Genomic DNA, 17,835 nt, shown 5'->3' with positions numbered 1-17,835 from the left:
GAATAGGTGATGAAAATAGGAAATTTTCTTCCGAAATGAGGGAAAACATGTTTTTAAACAAATTTTCGGTCTTGAGTCGCAGAAATTTTTTCCAAGAAAAAATAATGCAAATTAAATTCTAGAGGGGTGTTTTTTTTCCCTTTCTTTTTCAAAAAAAAGGTCGTCAGAGGACCTCTTTGTATTCCCTTCTCAGAGGAGCTCCTGGACCTCTCAATCTTGTAGGCCAATCCAAACCGGAGGCACAGTAGTATCGCATAGAGTATATTTTAGTTGAAAGGGATCTGAGGCAATCTATGTGAACGATATTTTTTTTTCTTTTTCTCTTCTTTTTTTTTGAGTTTATTGGGATGGTTGAGTCTCCAGTTCGCATGCAGCCAAACTTTACGTGAAAATAGCCTTAAAATAAATTTATGAGGGGTCAATCTTTAAAATTGTGTCGAGGGGAACCCTCAGAAACCCCCTTTGCACTGGGAAGATCCAGACCTCTCATAGAAAAGTGGTGTCAAGCCACCTCTAGAAACTTGCTCAAGCTACACCCATAGAAAATCAAGGGGATCAAGCAACAACTCCCCTGATGAATGATCACTGATCGAGGAGGAATCCTAGACGTGTCATCGGAGATCCCCCTCTGTATCGGTTTTGATACCACCCGCGAGACATGGTAAAAAAAAGGGGGGCCGTAATGAGGTGAAGTCCGGCAGCAGGGCGCGCACATACTTATTAACCGTTTCCGTCTCCACCCTTCCTGTCTTACTCTCTCGCCTCGGCCATGGTGAAGTCCCTCTATTGTAGTCGTGGGCTTCTTCCAGGCTATCAACTTATCAAGGTCTGGCTCCGACCCAGCCCCCCCCCCCCCCCCCCTCCCCCCGAACCTGGAGGATGATCTGATATTTTGATCTGGCACACCTCTGCTTCGGGCTTGGTCTGATCGGTCGATGAGGCTCGGGGCTTCGCTGTGTACTGCACCGGGAAAATTCGAAAACTCGTGGTTTCATAGGAGGAACATGTCCATTTGCTGTTGAGCCCTAGTTTCCATGAGGGCCGTATTCCCCCTTCCTTCAACTAGAGGCCATACCTAAAGAACTATCACCTCAAGCAGCTGGCATTGAGAGGAGCCAATGGCTTAGCAGAGGACCTGAACTATCTATACCATGACTCAAAAATCATTTTGTAAAAAGTCTTTTCCGTTTGATTGGAAAATGTTTGAATGAAGACTTTCATCCTTCCTTGAAACATCTCCGATTACGCCCCTGGAAAGAATTCCTACCGATTAGAAAGTTCACCGCGGACAATCGAAAAATCTCCCTCACATTACTCCCCATTCTGACCACTCCTGTTTATATTCGTGTCACCTCAGGAAGATACCGACGGCAAAATAGCGCATTAACCCATTGTGGAAGTCCGACCACACCGTGGTGTTATACACACGCAGAACATAAAAATAAACAAACAAATAAATAGTTCCCGACTGAAACCGAAGACATTGCACTTTGAAGCGGTCAGCAGTGTCAAATAGTGCCCAAAAATAAGCATTTTTACGCCCAATGACCGGAAAATAACCAGGTATTCATTACTACCACGTGGCAGCAACGTCCCCCCCCCCCCCTCGGGGCTGGGGCTAAGCTCTCGCTTTCTCAGACTGGGTCGAGATCGAAGCTCGAGGATGGAGCATGGAGCATGTGGTATATGTATCTGCCAATGTCCTACTCCATGGAAGGAGAAAGGTATTTTTGAAACGCTCCAGTCGCCCTCCCTCCCCCCTCCCATCACCTCTTTCCCCGAGATCGAACCACGGTCAGCCAGCAAGCTGGAGCTCCCGTCCTAGGTGAAAGGAGAAGCCCAGATATGTGCGACTTACGTGTTAGAAAGATAGAAAGGAGCCTGGTAAATATCGGAGAGACAACTCGCAGCAGTTTCAATTTTTTACTGGTCTCGTTCGGAATGAGGAGAATGAAGTTAAGATGCTGGGAACAGTACCAACGAAAAGTATGGGAGGTAAAAATTTCTAAAAAACTCAATGGCTAGATTCGTGGCCTAACGGGATTTTAAGACCCGTCCTGAAAGCACCCCCGATATTTAACTCTTTCATTACCGATGAATTGCTGTGTTTAAGAGAGGTAATGCACTTGACTTCGTTAAAGTTCGAACCGGGTTAAGAGCCTAAAGTTGCAAAGGCAGCTGAATTATGTCATTTCAATTACATCTCGACAGAGGATGTTCAAATAGTTCGGTAATTTTTGTTTTTTTTCCAGGAGAAGAGTTGAATCTCAGAAAATCTTTGAAAATCCCATTTAAGTAGACCAAAAATCTCAGGGCTTCAGAAATTCTTTTAAAATTCCACTAAAATGATCAAAATTTCTTACAGGAAGTCAAAGTTCCAGGTTGATGGAAAGTCTCACAAGCGAGACTCCCACCGAAAATCCCCCTTTTCCTCAGGACATGCCTGTGTATACTTCTTTTTCTTCCTCCCTTCGAGAAAATAAAAGCTCTATATAGATAAGGACAACAGTTGAGTTATAATTCCGAACCCTGAAACTTATGATGCGTATTCTACCGTGCTAAAGAAAAACGCCGTATGAACCTCCAGGCGTTGCCAAAATTCCTTTGATAAAACACGAATTTTCTGGTAAACTTGTAAATATTTTCCTCCCAATTTTTGAGATGATTTTTTTTGCAATTTCACCTAAAGTTCTTACAAATTTCAAGGAAAAATATTCACAACTTTCCTCAAAAATGGGCATTTTATTAAAGGAAATTTAGCGACGCTCGAATGTTCATACGGCGTTTTTCCTTGGCACGGCAGTATTTTCACGAGTCCCGAGCCCTATCCAACAAAATCTAGGAAACTTTTCCGGCCGAAGTTTCATGCTATGCTTGAAAAAATAATGAAAAACATAATGAAAGAGACTTTGAGTATCATTATTGCCAGATAACCTGCTAAGTAACCGATCGAAACGAGAGAACAAGGAGGGTCTGAAAGGAAGCGTGCCAACATTGGCCGGCACCGTGTAAGGTAGATCATCGCTTGGTAGGTCATTAACTCAGCCCCCCCCCCCCCCCCCCCGGTGTCGGGGATCTTTGCTGGTTCGGTGAGTTTAGCATCCAGTTAGCAGTTAGCACAAGCGCAAGCTCCTCAAGTCCTCACGCACTGACGCTATACCCGGTCATTAACAGGATCGTCGCTAATTACGAGCTACCTCTCGTTAATTGTTACAGACGGGCCAGCGTCACAGTAGACGAAATTACGGGCTTTCGGTGGCCAAAATCCAAACACCGCTGACAAGAAGCTCCCTGGGAAAATAATTAAAAAATATGTTGCCGTCGAGACGAAGATACAACTGTGACAAAATGGACCGAGTTCATCAGAAAGGAGCCAACCCACATTAAATTGAAACTGAGAAAATGCGTGGTTTGAAGTTTTATTCCTGGATAAGGCTCAATGTCAAAAATAAATTTTTACCCGTCATTTCACAAAATAGTTTTTGTTTTTAGAATTTCAGTTTTCGGCGGGAGAAAATATACGGCTGAACTCAAAAACATTCTTGACTCAATTTTTTTCGAAAGTGCGGGTTGGCTCCACTCTGAAAAAGTCGGTCCAAATGTTGTTTCCTGGAGCTACATACTCTGCCTCGCGAGATGCTTGAACATCTATTTTTCAAGGTCGACAAATATGTATGGAGAATTTTTCTGGGAGGTTTTGACCTAGTTTTGACTATAGTTGATGGTAAATCTACGAGACCGTGGATCTATGTTCGCGACGTGCCAATTTCCTGTTGCAATTTTCGTTTTTGAGTTTACATGAAAGCTGTGCGTTGTGAGATGGTTTTTATTTTATTTTTTTATTTTTTTTTTTTTTTTTATTTTTTTTTTTTTTGTAAACACTTGTCTGCTCTCTCAAAAATACGCACTGAAAATATCGTCCAGGCATACTTATATCTAGTATTCTGTGATATTTTCATTGTAAAAAATTTGTTTTTGAAAAACCTCATTGAAGATCCGTGTTTATTATGCGTCGACACTCGGTATCAATGTAGCAACGGCATTACTCACTAATATGCGCTGATACTGATACTCCGTCGATGTGGTTTGTAAAGGATGCAACTATTCGGCCTCCGAGACCACGCTAGGAAGTATCTTTCCTCGTTGAAGGCGTTTTTCATGCGTCGAACCTCGTTATCTAGCAAATGAAGCAACGGCATTACTCGCTATTCCACAGATTGCATGCTACTACTCTTGATCGGGTTTTCTAAGGATGCAACTATTCGGCCTCTGAGACCACGCTAGGAAGTATCTTTCCTCGTTGAAGGCGTTTTTATACGTCGACACTCGGTATCTAGCAAATGAGATAACGGCATTACCTGCTAATGTACGCTGCTACTCTAATGATTGGGGTTGTAAAGGATGCAACTATTCGGCCTCCGAGACCACGCTAGGAAGTATCTTTCCTCGTTGAAGGCGTTTTTCATGCGTCGAACCTCGTTATCTAGCAAATGAAGCTACCGCATTACTCGCTAATGTACGGTGCTACTCTGTTGATTGATTTTTTAAAGGATCCACCTATTTGGTGGATCCAGACGCTTCGACCGGTGGCCGAACGGGGGTCCGGGGGGCTTTCCTCAGAAAATTTTCGAAATTTTACAGCATCTATTATGAAGTTTGAGTCAATTTCGTCATGAATAAATACCAAATACAAGCGTCTTTCCTCCTCCTTTCATCCGTCCCTTCTTATTTTCTTTCTTCCCTTCTTCTTCCTATCTTAATTCGAGTGAACGGGGAGGACGTCCGCCCCCCCCCCCCCCGAATCCGCCCATGTTTTATACGACTACAATGTATTGAGGCCCATCGCGGCCCATTCTGTTGTGAAAAATGTTTTTATTTTGTATGATAGGGGTAGAGATCACCAATTATACTGTGTAAATCATCATGCGGTTTTCTTTAATTTAAAAAATGAAATATTTCCAAAAATTATGGAATGTTGCGCGGTGGATCCAGGCGCACCGGTACCGGCAAATTCGTTCAATACGCTGTAGAAGAACATATAGTATTTATGACTTTTCCAGCCTTTAATTTTAATTTTTTTTTAAAGAAATTTTATTTGCTTACTTTTTAAAATACGAGATAAATTATTTTCGAGAGCCACGCATACATTAATGCAATAAACCGCCTAAAGTTGTTGCTTCATACCAAACGCCCCCCCCCCCCCCCCCCCCCACCAATGATAATCATTCTTACCTATTACACGATACACGGGAATCCGACCGGTAGATACGGGCCGGTTTCAAATCGGCTCCTCTAATGTGTGGCTGTGCTGTGGTGCCCCGTAAAAGGAATTTCAGTAAAATAGTCGCGGTCCGAACGACTCCCCTGAATAAGAGAAAAAAATGAATAAGAAGGGACCGATAATGGAGGAAGCACGGAGGAGGCGGGATTCTCATAAAAAATCCTGCATTTCCAGGTGCTGTTTACCAACAACGCTCATTTAGTCCGATGAGTCATGCTGGAAAATGTAGAGTTGCAAATTCGCCAGAGTCAAATCCGCGACAAACGCCTTCCTTTAAATCTAAATTTTGCTCGTAAATAAGTTGCTTTGCCCATAATTAGATCCTGATTTCGCGAAGAGATCGAGGAACAATAAAAAATTACAATGTAGCGACGCTGTTTTCCAGTACTTTTTTGCCGCAATTGTTGGCACAACTGGAAACAAGTTTCTACGTCACGGCTGTGTGGGCCGCTCAGCCAATCAGAGTGAAGCTGGGGCGTTGTGTGATGTAAAACCGTTAAGTGAATCGTCTCTCGCTCAAATCGACCATTCTTTGCTCTGAAGTCGCGTCGTGAGTGTCGTGCTTAATTTTTGTACCCTATTTAATTTATTAATTTAAGTCAAAATGAGAGAAATTGTTCACATTCAAGCTGGTCAATGCGGTAACCAAATCGGAGCTAAGGTCTGTTTCATCTCTTTGCAGTTTAAAGTGTTTTTTCCTGCCTTGAATTTTCGCCTCGTGTGTGTGTTCGGAATGGAGGTCAAGAACCTCCCCTGGAATTTCCATCATACAAGTGTTTCCTAAGTTTTGCGGTGCCTGGATTTCAATTCTCTTAGCTTTGGTGTTATCTTTGAATGCGAATAATGTGCGAATTTGTTTTGGTGATTCCTACGGCGGTTTCCTTAGGTTCTCTCGTCGAACTTGCGGTTGTAACCGGCACAGCCGCCATATTTTCAGCGTCGTCCGTTGGAAAGTGCATTCGCGCCATATTACAAGTCTTTGTCTGATGTTTAGGCCTATTTTTCAATGAATTTTCCCTCATCAAAGTACTAATTTTCATTCTGCAGAGTCTGATTATCATTTTCCTTTAGGAGTTGGCGTACCTGGCTCTGTAATGATCCCTGTGATCCCTTAGGGCGATGTCCCAATATGCCGTAATTCGTTAAGTATGTGTACCGCCCGTTACATCTCGCGGCCGGCTTCACGCGACGGTTTTTCTCAGATTTGTTCATCCATCGTTACGTTTGTCCCCAAATTGTGACTTTAATCTCACTTTCCTTTCGATCATTTCTCGAGCAAGGCTATTTTTGTCATGGAGGAAGTAGTTTATTGATCCATGGTTCAGGCCTACAGCTCTGCAGAGACGTACCACCCTCTGCCTCTCGTCCTCTCCGAACACGTTTCACTTCCGAATTTTTCAAGTTCAGTTACTTGAGTTTCTCTTAAACTGAAGGATTTTGCATCTCTTTTCGCGAATATTCATATCTCATTTGTTCTTGATTTTCCGCCTCAATTAGTTAGCAATTTCCTCTTCCGTTGATCTAAGTGGCTTCCAGTACTTACTTCCCTCCTTACTTTTTACCTAAGTATTTCATTACATTTGTTTTTTGAGTCGTAGTGTTAGTGACTTCGTGACAGAATTGTTAAACTCGCCCCCACAGCTAATGAAACATTCAGTTATTCCGAAAGATTGCCACGGATACAGTCAGGAAAAACTACCCCTGAAAATTGAGGATGCGTGTGTGAGGAGGAAATTTTTTATTCCAAAACCCTATTCTCTTGCCTCTCTTAAAGTCTACCATCAGGAGAAATAATCCCCTATTTTTGGACGTATTGGTTTGCGTTTCCACGTAGGAAACTTTACATGCCCTCATCTGCAGGCCTAAGGAAGTCAGAAATTCACCGTGGATTCCCATTTTTGTATGTTGAGCAGCCCACCTTTCCCTAGGTCAACCCTGAAATGTGTGAAATTAAATTTCAGGCCAAAAAGCTGTCGATTTTAATTAGCACCATTCCACAGGGAATGCAGAACGTTCTTAGTCCCCTCATTCTCACAACTTCCCTTTTTAACAAAGTTCTCTTAAGGGCTTTTTTTTTATCGCGGTGGAACGCACTGGATCGGAATCCTGAGCGATCCGGACCAATCCAAGTGTTCCAAGTGATAAAAAAATCCAAACTTGGAATTTGGTTCGATTTTTTATTGTTTTGATTTTTTGGGGACGGCAACTTCCTCGCAGTAGGTTAGGATCACAGTGGATCGTGAGCTCGACCCACCTCGGAAGAGCGATCCAGCGTTCCACCCTGATCCACCTGGAACGTTTGGATCACGCTGAGGAACGGAATAAAAAAATACCGATGTTCATCGCGATCCGCCTAAAAAAAAGCCCTTTAGTTGTGTCCTGTTTTTTCTTGTTTTTCTCCATGACGTTTCTAGTTGCTCTAAGAAATCGTGCTAAAAATTTGCAATTTTACATAGATATTAGTAGGTCTCACTAATTTATTGATCCTTTTTTTGTGAGTCCCGCCCATTTTTAATCTGGTTATTTCTGAAGTCCTTCCCATTTCTCCGGAGGTTTCTGAATTTTTATGCGCATTTATTGAGCTTCAGTGAAATCAATCTTGTAAAAATAAACCTACAAGTTTGAAGACAAATTTCTAATGGAAGCCCGTATCTTGAAATTAACATGTAGTGCTGAAGTAAAAAGTCAATTTGGTGCCTACATTTTCCTCAAGGACCCATGTAAATAAGTGATTAATAAAAGAATGAGACAGTTGAGTGGGCTCAAAAGATCCTCAACTATTGTGGGTTGATGGAGTATTAGTCCTTTTAACTTTCATCAGTTTCATTTTTCCCTACATTTAATAATGAACTCTTGTCAAAAAGTGTTAACAGACCGTGCTCCCATGTGAGTAAAGACAGATGGTTCAAAGGGACATTTTTTCTCTGTGATCTTTTATGGCTGAAGTTTTCGCAACTCTTAATCACTCGGAATTATTTCCCACATGAGTCTGTGGAAGGACTCCTTTTACACTTTGTTCAATCGCTCATTTTGTGTCGTAACTGGTCCTCTTCTAATGGATCTTTAATACATTTAAGTTTAATTTGAACTTTCTCTCTGTCTTTATTCTTAGAGTGCTCAGGATCCACGAGTAGGTAAATTTGTACCATATTGCCTGAATGTTTTAGTTTTTTTCCTGTGAAGTAGTTGGAGAAAATTTATAGCCATAGCCATTCCAATTTGAAAACCCCCTTTCTCCCCTTTATTTTCGGAAAGAGGTTTTTCTTTCTTGCTTTCTTTCTATCAAAGTCTCTTGGACCCCCCCCCCCCCCCCCCCAAGAAAAAAAAGGAGAAAAAGAATTAAGTATTGCAATTCATTGTAATCAAATTTTTATTTTTGAAAATTCTGCTGCATGGAAAGAGAGCATCTATTTCTGAACATTGTTGAGGGTTTTGATTACCCTCTGAGAAAAAGTCAAAACGTTCGCTTTTCGCAATTTATTGTCTGAATGGTAAAAGAAAGGAAATTGGATTTATCAAGAAAATAGAGCAAGTTAGGACAAGAAATTAGAGCCTTCTATTCGCATCAAATATCATATCGGTCTCTGAATAACTGGTTTATGCAGGGTTGCCGTGAGTCTGCAAAACCGGGATCATCAGGAAACTAAATGCGTTATCGTTCCGCAGAAGTGAGTGCACTCAAAGGAAGAGATTCAGAGTGGAAGTATTATTCAAGTGTCATAGAAAGTCAGGGAAAATGAAGAAATCGTGGCAACCCTGTTAAGGGGATCTAACAATACTCTCCCTTGCCCATAGTTGCACCCTCTGATAAAAATATGTCTTTCAGTTGAGTCAAATTTTTTCTAAACCTCACCGAATAATTTTTGACCATATGGTGCAGTGAGCTTTGAGTTGGTCAACAGCTCTTAAAATGGGAAGGGCAGCCACAACTAGGTAGGTCACAATCATTCATAAGATTTCTCCATGCCTTGCTGCCACCAACTCAGGTTGAGAGCTGGGCCTGCCCTCCACATTGTCTCTGACTCAATCCTTATTTGGCAGCTTCCACCTTGTGCTGCAGCCTACTCCTTTTTTCAGCGTGTCGCACCCTCTTCTCCTCTTCTGCCTCTGTATTTGCAGTTGGGCCTTGATGCAAGACTTGTCTTTTCCCTATTTTCATTCCGATGTTGCCATGTTGGTATAAAAGTAAAACCTACTTTTTCTTTAGGTGAGGTTGCTTGCCTTGAGTTCTTTATCGGTTAGCTGATTTGTTTGAGCTGTTGGTCCTTTGAATTTGAATTTTCATGTTTCATGTATTTGAATTCTTTTTGGGAAAACAATTTGATTTTTCCTTACAGGGAAATAAATCCTCCATTCCGGAAAAATCATGAATTTAATGGCGAATGAACATAATTAAGATAGTTGACTTATTTTTCTAACAACAACTCTAATGCCAAGGCAACTCACACTCCTTTTTTCTCTTAGCTTTCATTGAATTGTATAAGGTTGAAAAAAAATTTTAAAAAAACCATGCGCAAATATCTGTGCCCTGCTAAATGACAGCAGACTTCCATTATTCCATCTTAGGAGGATAATCTTCCACCATTTATTGATACCTTTGTAGTTGATTTCATCTAATTCCCTAAAGGCAGTTGAAACTCCCATCTTCACTATCAGTGATAGAATATCTTCTTCCATTGAGATAAGAAGCATAAAAGAAAATAACTATTCTTGAATAAGAAAAATTGAAGTGCTGGGTGCAAGAAGGGTATTTCTTGATCGCAGTGTCTCACAATTGCTGCTAACATTTCATTAATTATGACTAAAGCAAATTTATGTAATCTGTTGTAACTTTTACTGAATATTCTTTATGATTTTACAGTGCTAAAAACGTAAAATTTCAGACAATTTACCCATCAGTTCCCTCTTCAAAATAAAAATTAGCTCTGAAGATTCTGAACAGCTGCTTTCTAGGAATGCCCTCTCTGCACCCAACACCTAAATTTTCATACTTGTGAAAATTCTTTTGAGAGAATTGAGAAAGATTTTAATAGAACTACCTATATCAGAATCCAATGCGGATTTTCCAAATTAGTAGAATACATGACATTGTTCCATTTTCTCAGGTGCCAACTAGTACTTATTTATGCATCATTGACGTAATGTAAGTTCTCAAGCTAATCTTTTGCCTCTGTCTGATTTCAGTTCTGGGAAATCATCTCAGACGAACATGGAATTGACCCGACTGGTGCCTACCATGGCGACTCTGACCTCCAGCTGGAGAGAATTAACGTCTACTACAATGAAGCCTCAGGTAAAAGTATGGTGTCATTCCAATCAGTTTTTTCTTACTATGATCAGTTAATGTACTAACCCTCGAACTAACAAAAGATTCATCTGCAAGTGATACGAGATGGTTCCATGGAAAACATGTGTGTACGTCGCTCTCGATAACTTTGGAGAGAACATAAAGTAAGCTGAGCACACCTGAATTTCTGCGAACCACTATTATGTTTATCTGTCTCTTTAACTCGGGATGTCTAGCTGAACTTTGAGGAGAGTGACTTCAATTTTTTTCATGTTTTCCTTTTCAAGTGTACTTTTCACTTGTATGATGACAAGATTTTTGTCAAACTAAGTAGCCTTTCAGCAACCTGATGTTGCTCACCCTCCTAAAGCCCTTAAACTTGAGAGCCACATTTCAAGGGGGTTAAAAGTTAAAACTTTCAAATCACATCATCAATTGTATTTTCCTTAAGATTTTAGTCTTTCAACGGCTCAAATTCAGTCACCTTGTCATTAATTCAACTCTGTCAAATTGAATCAGTCCTGTAAACGAGAAACTTGTCGCATTGTTGATAAACTTTAAATCTATTGTTGAGCGAAAGCATTCCTTGTGAAATTGAATTTTATCAAGGGAAATGGAGCCTCACTTTTCCTCTCCCCCCTTTTTTTTCAACATGTGCGGAGAAAAAGTAAATAAACTACATATGAGTGAAGTACAGTAACTGCTGGACAACCTGTGGTTAAATTGCTGTCCATAGCTAACGCACTTTTATTTCAAGTCTTTTAACTCATGACGTCTTACACTTCCTCTCTCTCTCTCTGAACCTTTTCTCTTCTTTCAATGTAGGCCTTGCACGTTCTTCATTAAGTCTCTTTTCACTGAGGGTGCAGGATATTCCCAACATTTCTACTGGCAAATAAGATAACTGTCAGTTTTCTAAGATAGTTTACACAGTAAAGATGAATTTAAAAATGTACCTATGTTGCGTGCTAGTTCGTTGTGAGTTAAGGACTTTTAGCAATTGAACCTAATAGCTTGTTTAGTACACTTGAATCTTTTGTTATTCCAAAGGTTGAGAAGTTCTCTCTCTTTCTGTACATCCTGATAGTAAGATAAAAACTGATTTGTGAAATGGCATAGAATTAAGTTAATTTAGAATACCATAAAATTTGCGAAGATATCTATCATCCATGAAAGCAGATGTAGTGTAGTGAACCTTCAGTATCAATCATGCAAGATCTGGAGGTTTCATTTCTCTGACATGCTAAGTGTTTTCTCTAATCTCTTCAATGATAATCTGCTGAAATTATGAGGAATAAGTTGTTAATAGCTTATAAAGTTTTTTTTTTATCTTTTTGTAACTTATGTGATACTGTGATGAAAAATACAATTCTTAGGTACTACAATTATTTTCATCAAACAATTGAGACTTGCTGAGGATTATTCACTAGTTTTCCTAGTGTATTTAAAATCAAGACGGAGGATATTCCAATCAGTTGTGAATTTTTTTTATTTGCTCATTAAACTTTTCGAATGATGGAATGATGTGAGACTTCTTCTTCAAATAAATTTTCTTAGACATATGAATTAAAAAAATCCTTTTTGTAAAACCTAGAATATCTTGCTCGGTTGGCCAACAAATTTGAGAGGAAAAAAAACTCTTGCATTATTAGATATATGCAAATGTTAAGAAACACTAAAAAAGTTGAGTGATGCATTTTAAATCGACTTCATCATCCTTTTTAAGTAGGTCATATCCCGGCTGTCTCTAGTCATTTAAAATAATTCCCTGACACCAAGTGTTTTTGGATAGTGCCAATTGTCACCTAGCAAAATTATTTTTCTGAGTGATACATTTCTTTAGGTGGATTCATATCAGAATAGACGTATTGCTGCAGGAAAGACTGAAGCCCTTACGATACGACACACATTGTATAATGCCAATTTTAGAGGCTTACAGTCAGATAAATCAAGGGACATGAAATCCTTTCTAACTATGTGGATGGATTTTTATTGTTGTCAACGAAGCTATTCAGCGACTTATGTCATGGACCCTCACCATATCAGTGGCTTCATTTGAGATCAAGTAATATCAGGGAGATGAAAACCAGTGGCCAAGTCACTCAGTCAACTTACAGAATCCTCTGTCTCTATCACAGTGTCACCCAGATGAACAAAATCACAGACTAGATGTTAAGTCTCTAGTTCGACAACAAAATGTAAATTCACTCTTTTAATTTTGAGAAGTAAATTGCAATCATGTAAAAGTAAGTTCATTGCTAGAGAATCAGTCTTGAAGAATCTCATAGCAAGTCCCGAAACAGAGGAATCTGCAAGTGCAACTCAAGCATGCCCTCATTACTGTTGATGTGAATATTTTTTCTCAGTGTGGGATAATTTTATGTGAATTGATGTTTTAGGTGGCAAATATGTTCCTCGTGCCATCCTCGTCGATCTGGAGCCTGGCACCATGGACTCAGTCCGATCTGGTCCATTCGGTCAGATCTTCAGGCCAGACAACTTTGTCTTCGGACAGAGTGGAGCCGGTAACAACTGGGCCAAGGGTCACTACACAGAGGGTGCTGAACTCGTCGACTCAGTCTTAGATGTAGTAAGGAAAGAAGCTGAGAGCTGTGATTGTCTCCAGGGTTTCCAGCTGACCCACTCACTCGGAGGTGGTACCGGATCCGGTATGGGAACACTCCTCATCTCAAAAATCCGTGAAGAATACCCCGACAGAATTATGAACACATACTCAGTTGTACCATCTCCTAAGGTATTCATTTGTTTTATCTTCTTTTTCTCTATTTAGATGTAGTAATTTCCTGAGAGATTATTTTCTTGAAGTTCAAAGGTGTCTTTTTTTCTTTCTTTTTTTTTTCCAAATGATGAAACTTAACGACGGTCTTCTGATACATTCTGAAGATTGTTTCAAGTTAACTGATAAGACTTTGAATTGCCCTTTGTAAACCAAAGCATCGTCAGATCTTGTATGGCTCTGCAGTAGAAAAATCTATTCCTTTTATTTGTTTAGAAGATTCTACCATAAGTACCCCTTGGAGTCCTGGAGAAAATAATTAAAAGTAATCGAAAGGACTGAAATCATTCCTCAATTTAATTCCAGCCTGATTGATATATCCTCAGAGCTTCTGTGTTGATGAAATTTTCACTCTTGCGTACATTGAATCCTAATTAATTTGAAATACTATTTTCTTGTTCGGAAGAAAAAGAAAAGCCAGAGGAGAATTTCTGTAACGACACACCCAGATAGTTCTTGAAAACATTATTAAACAAAATCAGTTGATACAAAGCGTACGTTAAATTCCATTTTATATTCCAAACACTAATTTTTTTTCTTCTTAATGGCTCAGATTTCATGACCATTGTTTCAAATGATGAAACTTAACGACGGTCTTCTGATGCAATATGAAGATTGTTATAAGTTAACTCTGATTAAACTTAGAAGGATTTTACAGTAGTTGCAACATGAATGGACATGGTGAATAACTCCAATCATCGAAACTGCCGAGCATCATGTATGATTTTCTTCCTTTTCCTATGATGAAATTTTTACGACGGTCTTCTGAAACAGTATGAAGATGAAACCGTAAATCTGATATCCTACCTCAAGCCTTCCTCTGTGATTTCCCTTAGTCTCCTCTAATTGTTTCTAGAATTTTTTCTTCTAACATGATTTCTCTTGCCAGGGTCTATCTCTGTTTTATATTAATACCCACAAATAGCGAACCATTTGATAATTTCACCTCCTTATTAAATGATGAAAACTAACGACGGTCTTCTGATAGATTATGAAGATTGTTTTAGTATTGCTGATAATACTAGCTTCTATCCTCCTAATATTCCATTTACTGCATTAACTCTTCCTCAGTTTCCTCTCGTATTTCCCTAGCTTTTTGTGGTATTAATCTAAAGTATCTTTTTTTTTCAGGTATCAGACACAGTCGTAGAACCATACAACGCCACACTCTCCGTTCACCAGCTTGTTGAAAACACTGATGAAACTTACTGTATTGACAACGAAGCCTTGTATGACATCTGCTTCCGTACACTGAAACTCTCCACACCCACTTACGGAGATCTTAACCATCTTGTCTCCCTCACAATGTCAGGAGTAACGACGTGTTTGAGGTTCCCTGGTCAGTTGAACGCTGATCTGAGGAAACTTGCCGTGAACATGGTACCCTTCCCCAGGTTGCACTTCTTCATGCCTGGATTCGCTCCTCTCACCTCCCGTGGTAGCCAACAATACAGAGCACTTACCGTTCCCGAACTGACACAACAAATGTTCGATGCCAAGAACATGATGGCTGCCTGTGACCCACGACACGGAAGGTACCTCACCGTCGCCGCTATCTTCAGAGGTAATTCAAGCATAAATATCATTTTTATCCCAATATTGAAATTCAAGTTTTACTGGAGAGTTCAGTGTAATTAGAGGGATTCCTGGTTGTCCAAAAATTATTAGATTGAAATCTGAAGAGAACTTACCATCCAGGAAAAATTTGACTTCATGTTTAATTATTTTTCAATGAATTACTGGATGAAATACAACTTAAAATTTTATGTCCATAAGATGTTCTATGTTTAAAGTAAGCTCGCTTCATCAGTAACTTTGCTCAAGAAGTGCCCAACACTTGGTCTCACCTGAGAGTTTCCACCTTTTAAAATTCACCCTTCATTAATAAGAGTGGGTTTTACCTTTAAAATAAGTGATTTTCAATTTCAACTCGCAATGTCTATCATTATTTTTAGCTCATCTTTTTTCCTCAATTTCTTGTCAGGAATTTAATATATTGATTCATCTCCTTTTTTCTACAGGTCGTATGTCAATGAAGGAAGTTGACGAACAAATGCTTAACATCCAAAACAAGAACTCCTCATACTTCGTTGAATGGATCCCCAACAACGTTAAGACAGCTGTCTGTGACATTCCTCCTCGTGGTTTGAAGATGTCCGCCACCTTCATCGGAAACTCGACTGCCATCCAAGAATTATTCAAGAGAATCTCAGAACAATTCACAGCTATGTTCAGGAGGAAAGCTTTCTTACATTGGTACACTGGTGAAGGTACGTATTTACACTTACTTTTTCCTAAGTCTATTTCGTGTCCCTCATCAGTTGAAAAGCATTTGCTCTATTTACAGTTAACATGAAGGTCTTCAACAGTTTAAAAAATTATGCTATAGTGAAAGCACCCCTGCCAATTTCATCAGCCCAACTTTAACAGGAAGAAAAATCTTCATTTAGTGTTGATGTGAAAAAGAGCTCCACCTGGACTACATTTCTATAGAACTTGTGTAATTCTTTTAACAATTAAATTCAGCTGCCAGGCTTTAGCTATGCATTTTAATATTTGCCAGCTAAAATTCTTAATTTGTAATTAAAAAAAATCAATTAAATTTCAAATCAAACTTAGTTTAAGAATAATCTGTGCAGAGGCTTCGGCAGTTGTTCTCTCTTATTTCATGAAAATACCTGTTTCAAGAGGATTTTTGTTTGAAAGGTCTTTGATATTGTTTATAAAAGCTATTCCGGTGTATCTCAATGAGTGAGAGGTAAGGTGATGCTTCTGTTTCCGATCACTGAATAGCACATGATTTTTAAATTTTATTGAAGGGCAACAGTTTTGATGAATCAAGGAATGTGACAATTTCGGAATGTGTTTACTAATTCGGAAATCCAATTTTGCTTTCAGGTATGGACGAGATGGAATTCACAGAAGCCGAATCCAACATGAACGATTTAGTTTCAGAATACCAACAATACCAGGAAGCAACAGCTGACGAAGACGCAGAATTTGAAGATGAGCAAGAAGCTGAAGTTGATGAGAACTAAATTAAAAATCTGTGTTAATGTTAAATGCTCCCGGTTCTCTCGTTTTATTAAGTTATTTCCATGGATTCCTAATTTTTTTAAAGCTTGTCTATACAGCGGGAAAGTCCCCAATTCCAAGTGTATTTTTTTAGCGATAACCGGTGCCCAACAAAATTGCTTCGGCTTGTAGTATGATGTGAGATGTCAGTGGCTGCCTGTATTTTAAATGTATAGATGTATTTGTGCGTTGGACCCGGACGTATGCTTTTACTTTTGATTTTCTACTTTCTTTTTTACTTTTCTATTTGATGAAATTTATTGAAGCTAGCGTTGCGATGTTGCTCTGAACCTGGATCAATCCCTGCCTTTGTATATAGTATTTTTAATGTTGCCCCTCCTTGATCTGCCTTTTGGTATTGTTTTGATATGGATTGTACGCCTTGACAGCAGCTACTTTTATTTTTGTTCTCCACACTCGGCCATATTAAACTTCTCACATGAGTTGTATTTCAAGAGCAAAATATAACTTTTACAAAACTATCTCATCTTTTTTTTAATCTCCTCCAATCATTATGTAGTCAGATAATATTATAACAAATAATCTACGGAAAACCCCACTTAATTAATGAATCCTTTCTGATGAAAAACGTTTGATTGCTCCCTTTCTCAATTAACCTAAAATACATATTTCTATTATTTCTAATAAATCAGGTACTTAAAAAGGAAGGGAGAATTAATCACTTTTAATAGCAGCAATATATGCAGAATTCTTTTCCGGGTGGCATTAATGATTGTGCTATTCGTGAAGAATCTTGAAATATTTTAAATTCTTAGATGATTGAGAATATCCAATTTGCAATTGAGGCACAATATAAGATATAAATTAAAAGCACTGTATTTCCTGTTTCTTCAAAATTTTACAAGGCAAGCTATTCATGTAATGAAAAGTCCGAACATCAATACCCCTAAACAAGATTTGCAATGATATGTACACCCTGCAATGATCAACAGAACTCAATTCATGCTAATGACATTTGAGTATTTTTGTGATTCAACCAATACTAATTACCAATACTCAAATAAATTCTCTTGAGAAGGTTATTTCTGTACTTCATATTGTGAGAATTAATTAATTTTGCATGCTTCATACTCGAGGGACAACTTTGAATGGAATGACATTGGCTGTACATCGTACAGGGTCCCATTGCCAGAATAATACGACAGGTGCTCGAAGATCTACTTAAATTAACTAAAACTTGCTGTTCTTTTCATAATGAATTGAGAATCTTTGGAAGAAAAGGACCATGTTTCAGTCTGTTCAAGACAGTCTCTGAGGGTCTGGCTCAGTGTTTGACTTAACCGGACTCATTAACCCTGAATTTTAGTGTATGCACCGCTAGAAGACCCAGGATCAGACCCATGAATCAGTTACATTCTGATGCAGAGGTACAAA

At 39.1% G+C, this 17,835-nt stretch overlaps 1 protein-coding gene across 1 annotated transcript; it reads left to right on the top strand.

The window, feature by feature from the left end:
• The first annotated feature begins 5,752 nt into the window (after positions 1-5,752).
• On the top strand, positions 5,753-16,922 carry LOC109034143 (tubulin beta-1 chain). Its single transcript, XM_019047137.2, has 6 exons — positions 5,753-5,942; positions 10,466-10,574; positions 12,968-13,323; positions 14,497-14,929; positions 15,387-15,635; positions 16,264-16,922. The coding sequence occupies exons 1-6, from the start codon at positions 5,886-5,888 to the stop codon at positions 16,401-16,403; spliced, it is 1,344 nt and encodes a 447-aa protein (XP_018902682.1). The 5' UTR covers positions 5,753-5,885; the 3' UTR covers positions 16,404-16,922.
• Positions 16,923-17,835: the final 913 nt, after the last annotated feature.

The sequence above is a fragment of the Bemisia tabaci genome, chromosome 3 (assembly GCF_918797505.1).
Source record: "Bemisia tabaci chromosome 3, PGI_BMITA_v3".
In the NCBI taxonomy this organism is placed as follows: domain Eukaryota; kingdom Metazoa; phylum Arthropoda; class Insecta; order Hemiptera; family Aleyrodidae; genus Bemisia; species Bemisia tabaci.
Note: the sequence above shows the minus strand (reverse complement) of the source record. Positions and strands in the feature narration are given on the sequence as shown.

Excerpts from the sequence above, each read along its gene's own strand:
- LOC109034143 (XM_019047137.2), top strand. The coding sequence starts at position 5,886 with ATGAGAGAAATTGTTCACATTCAAGCTGGTCAATGCGGTAACCAAATC. Across the intron at positions 10,575-12,967 it reads CTACTACAATGAAGCCTCAG|GTGGCAAATATGTTCCTCGT; the intron begins GTAAAAGTATGG and ends TTGATGTTTTAG. Across the intron at positions 13,324-14,496 it reads CAGTTGTACCATCTCCTAAG|GTATCAGACACAGTCGTAGA; the intron begins GTATTCATTTGT and ends TTTTTTTTTCAG.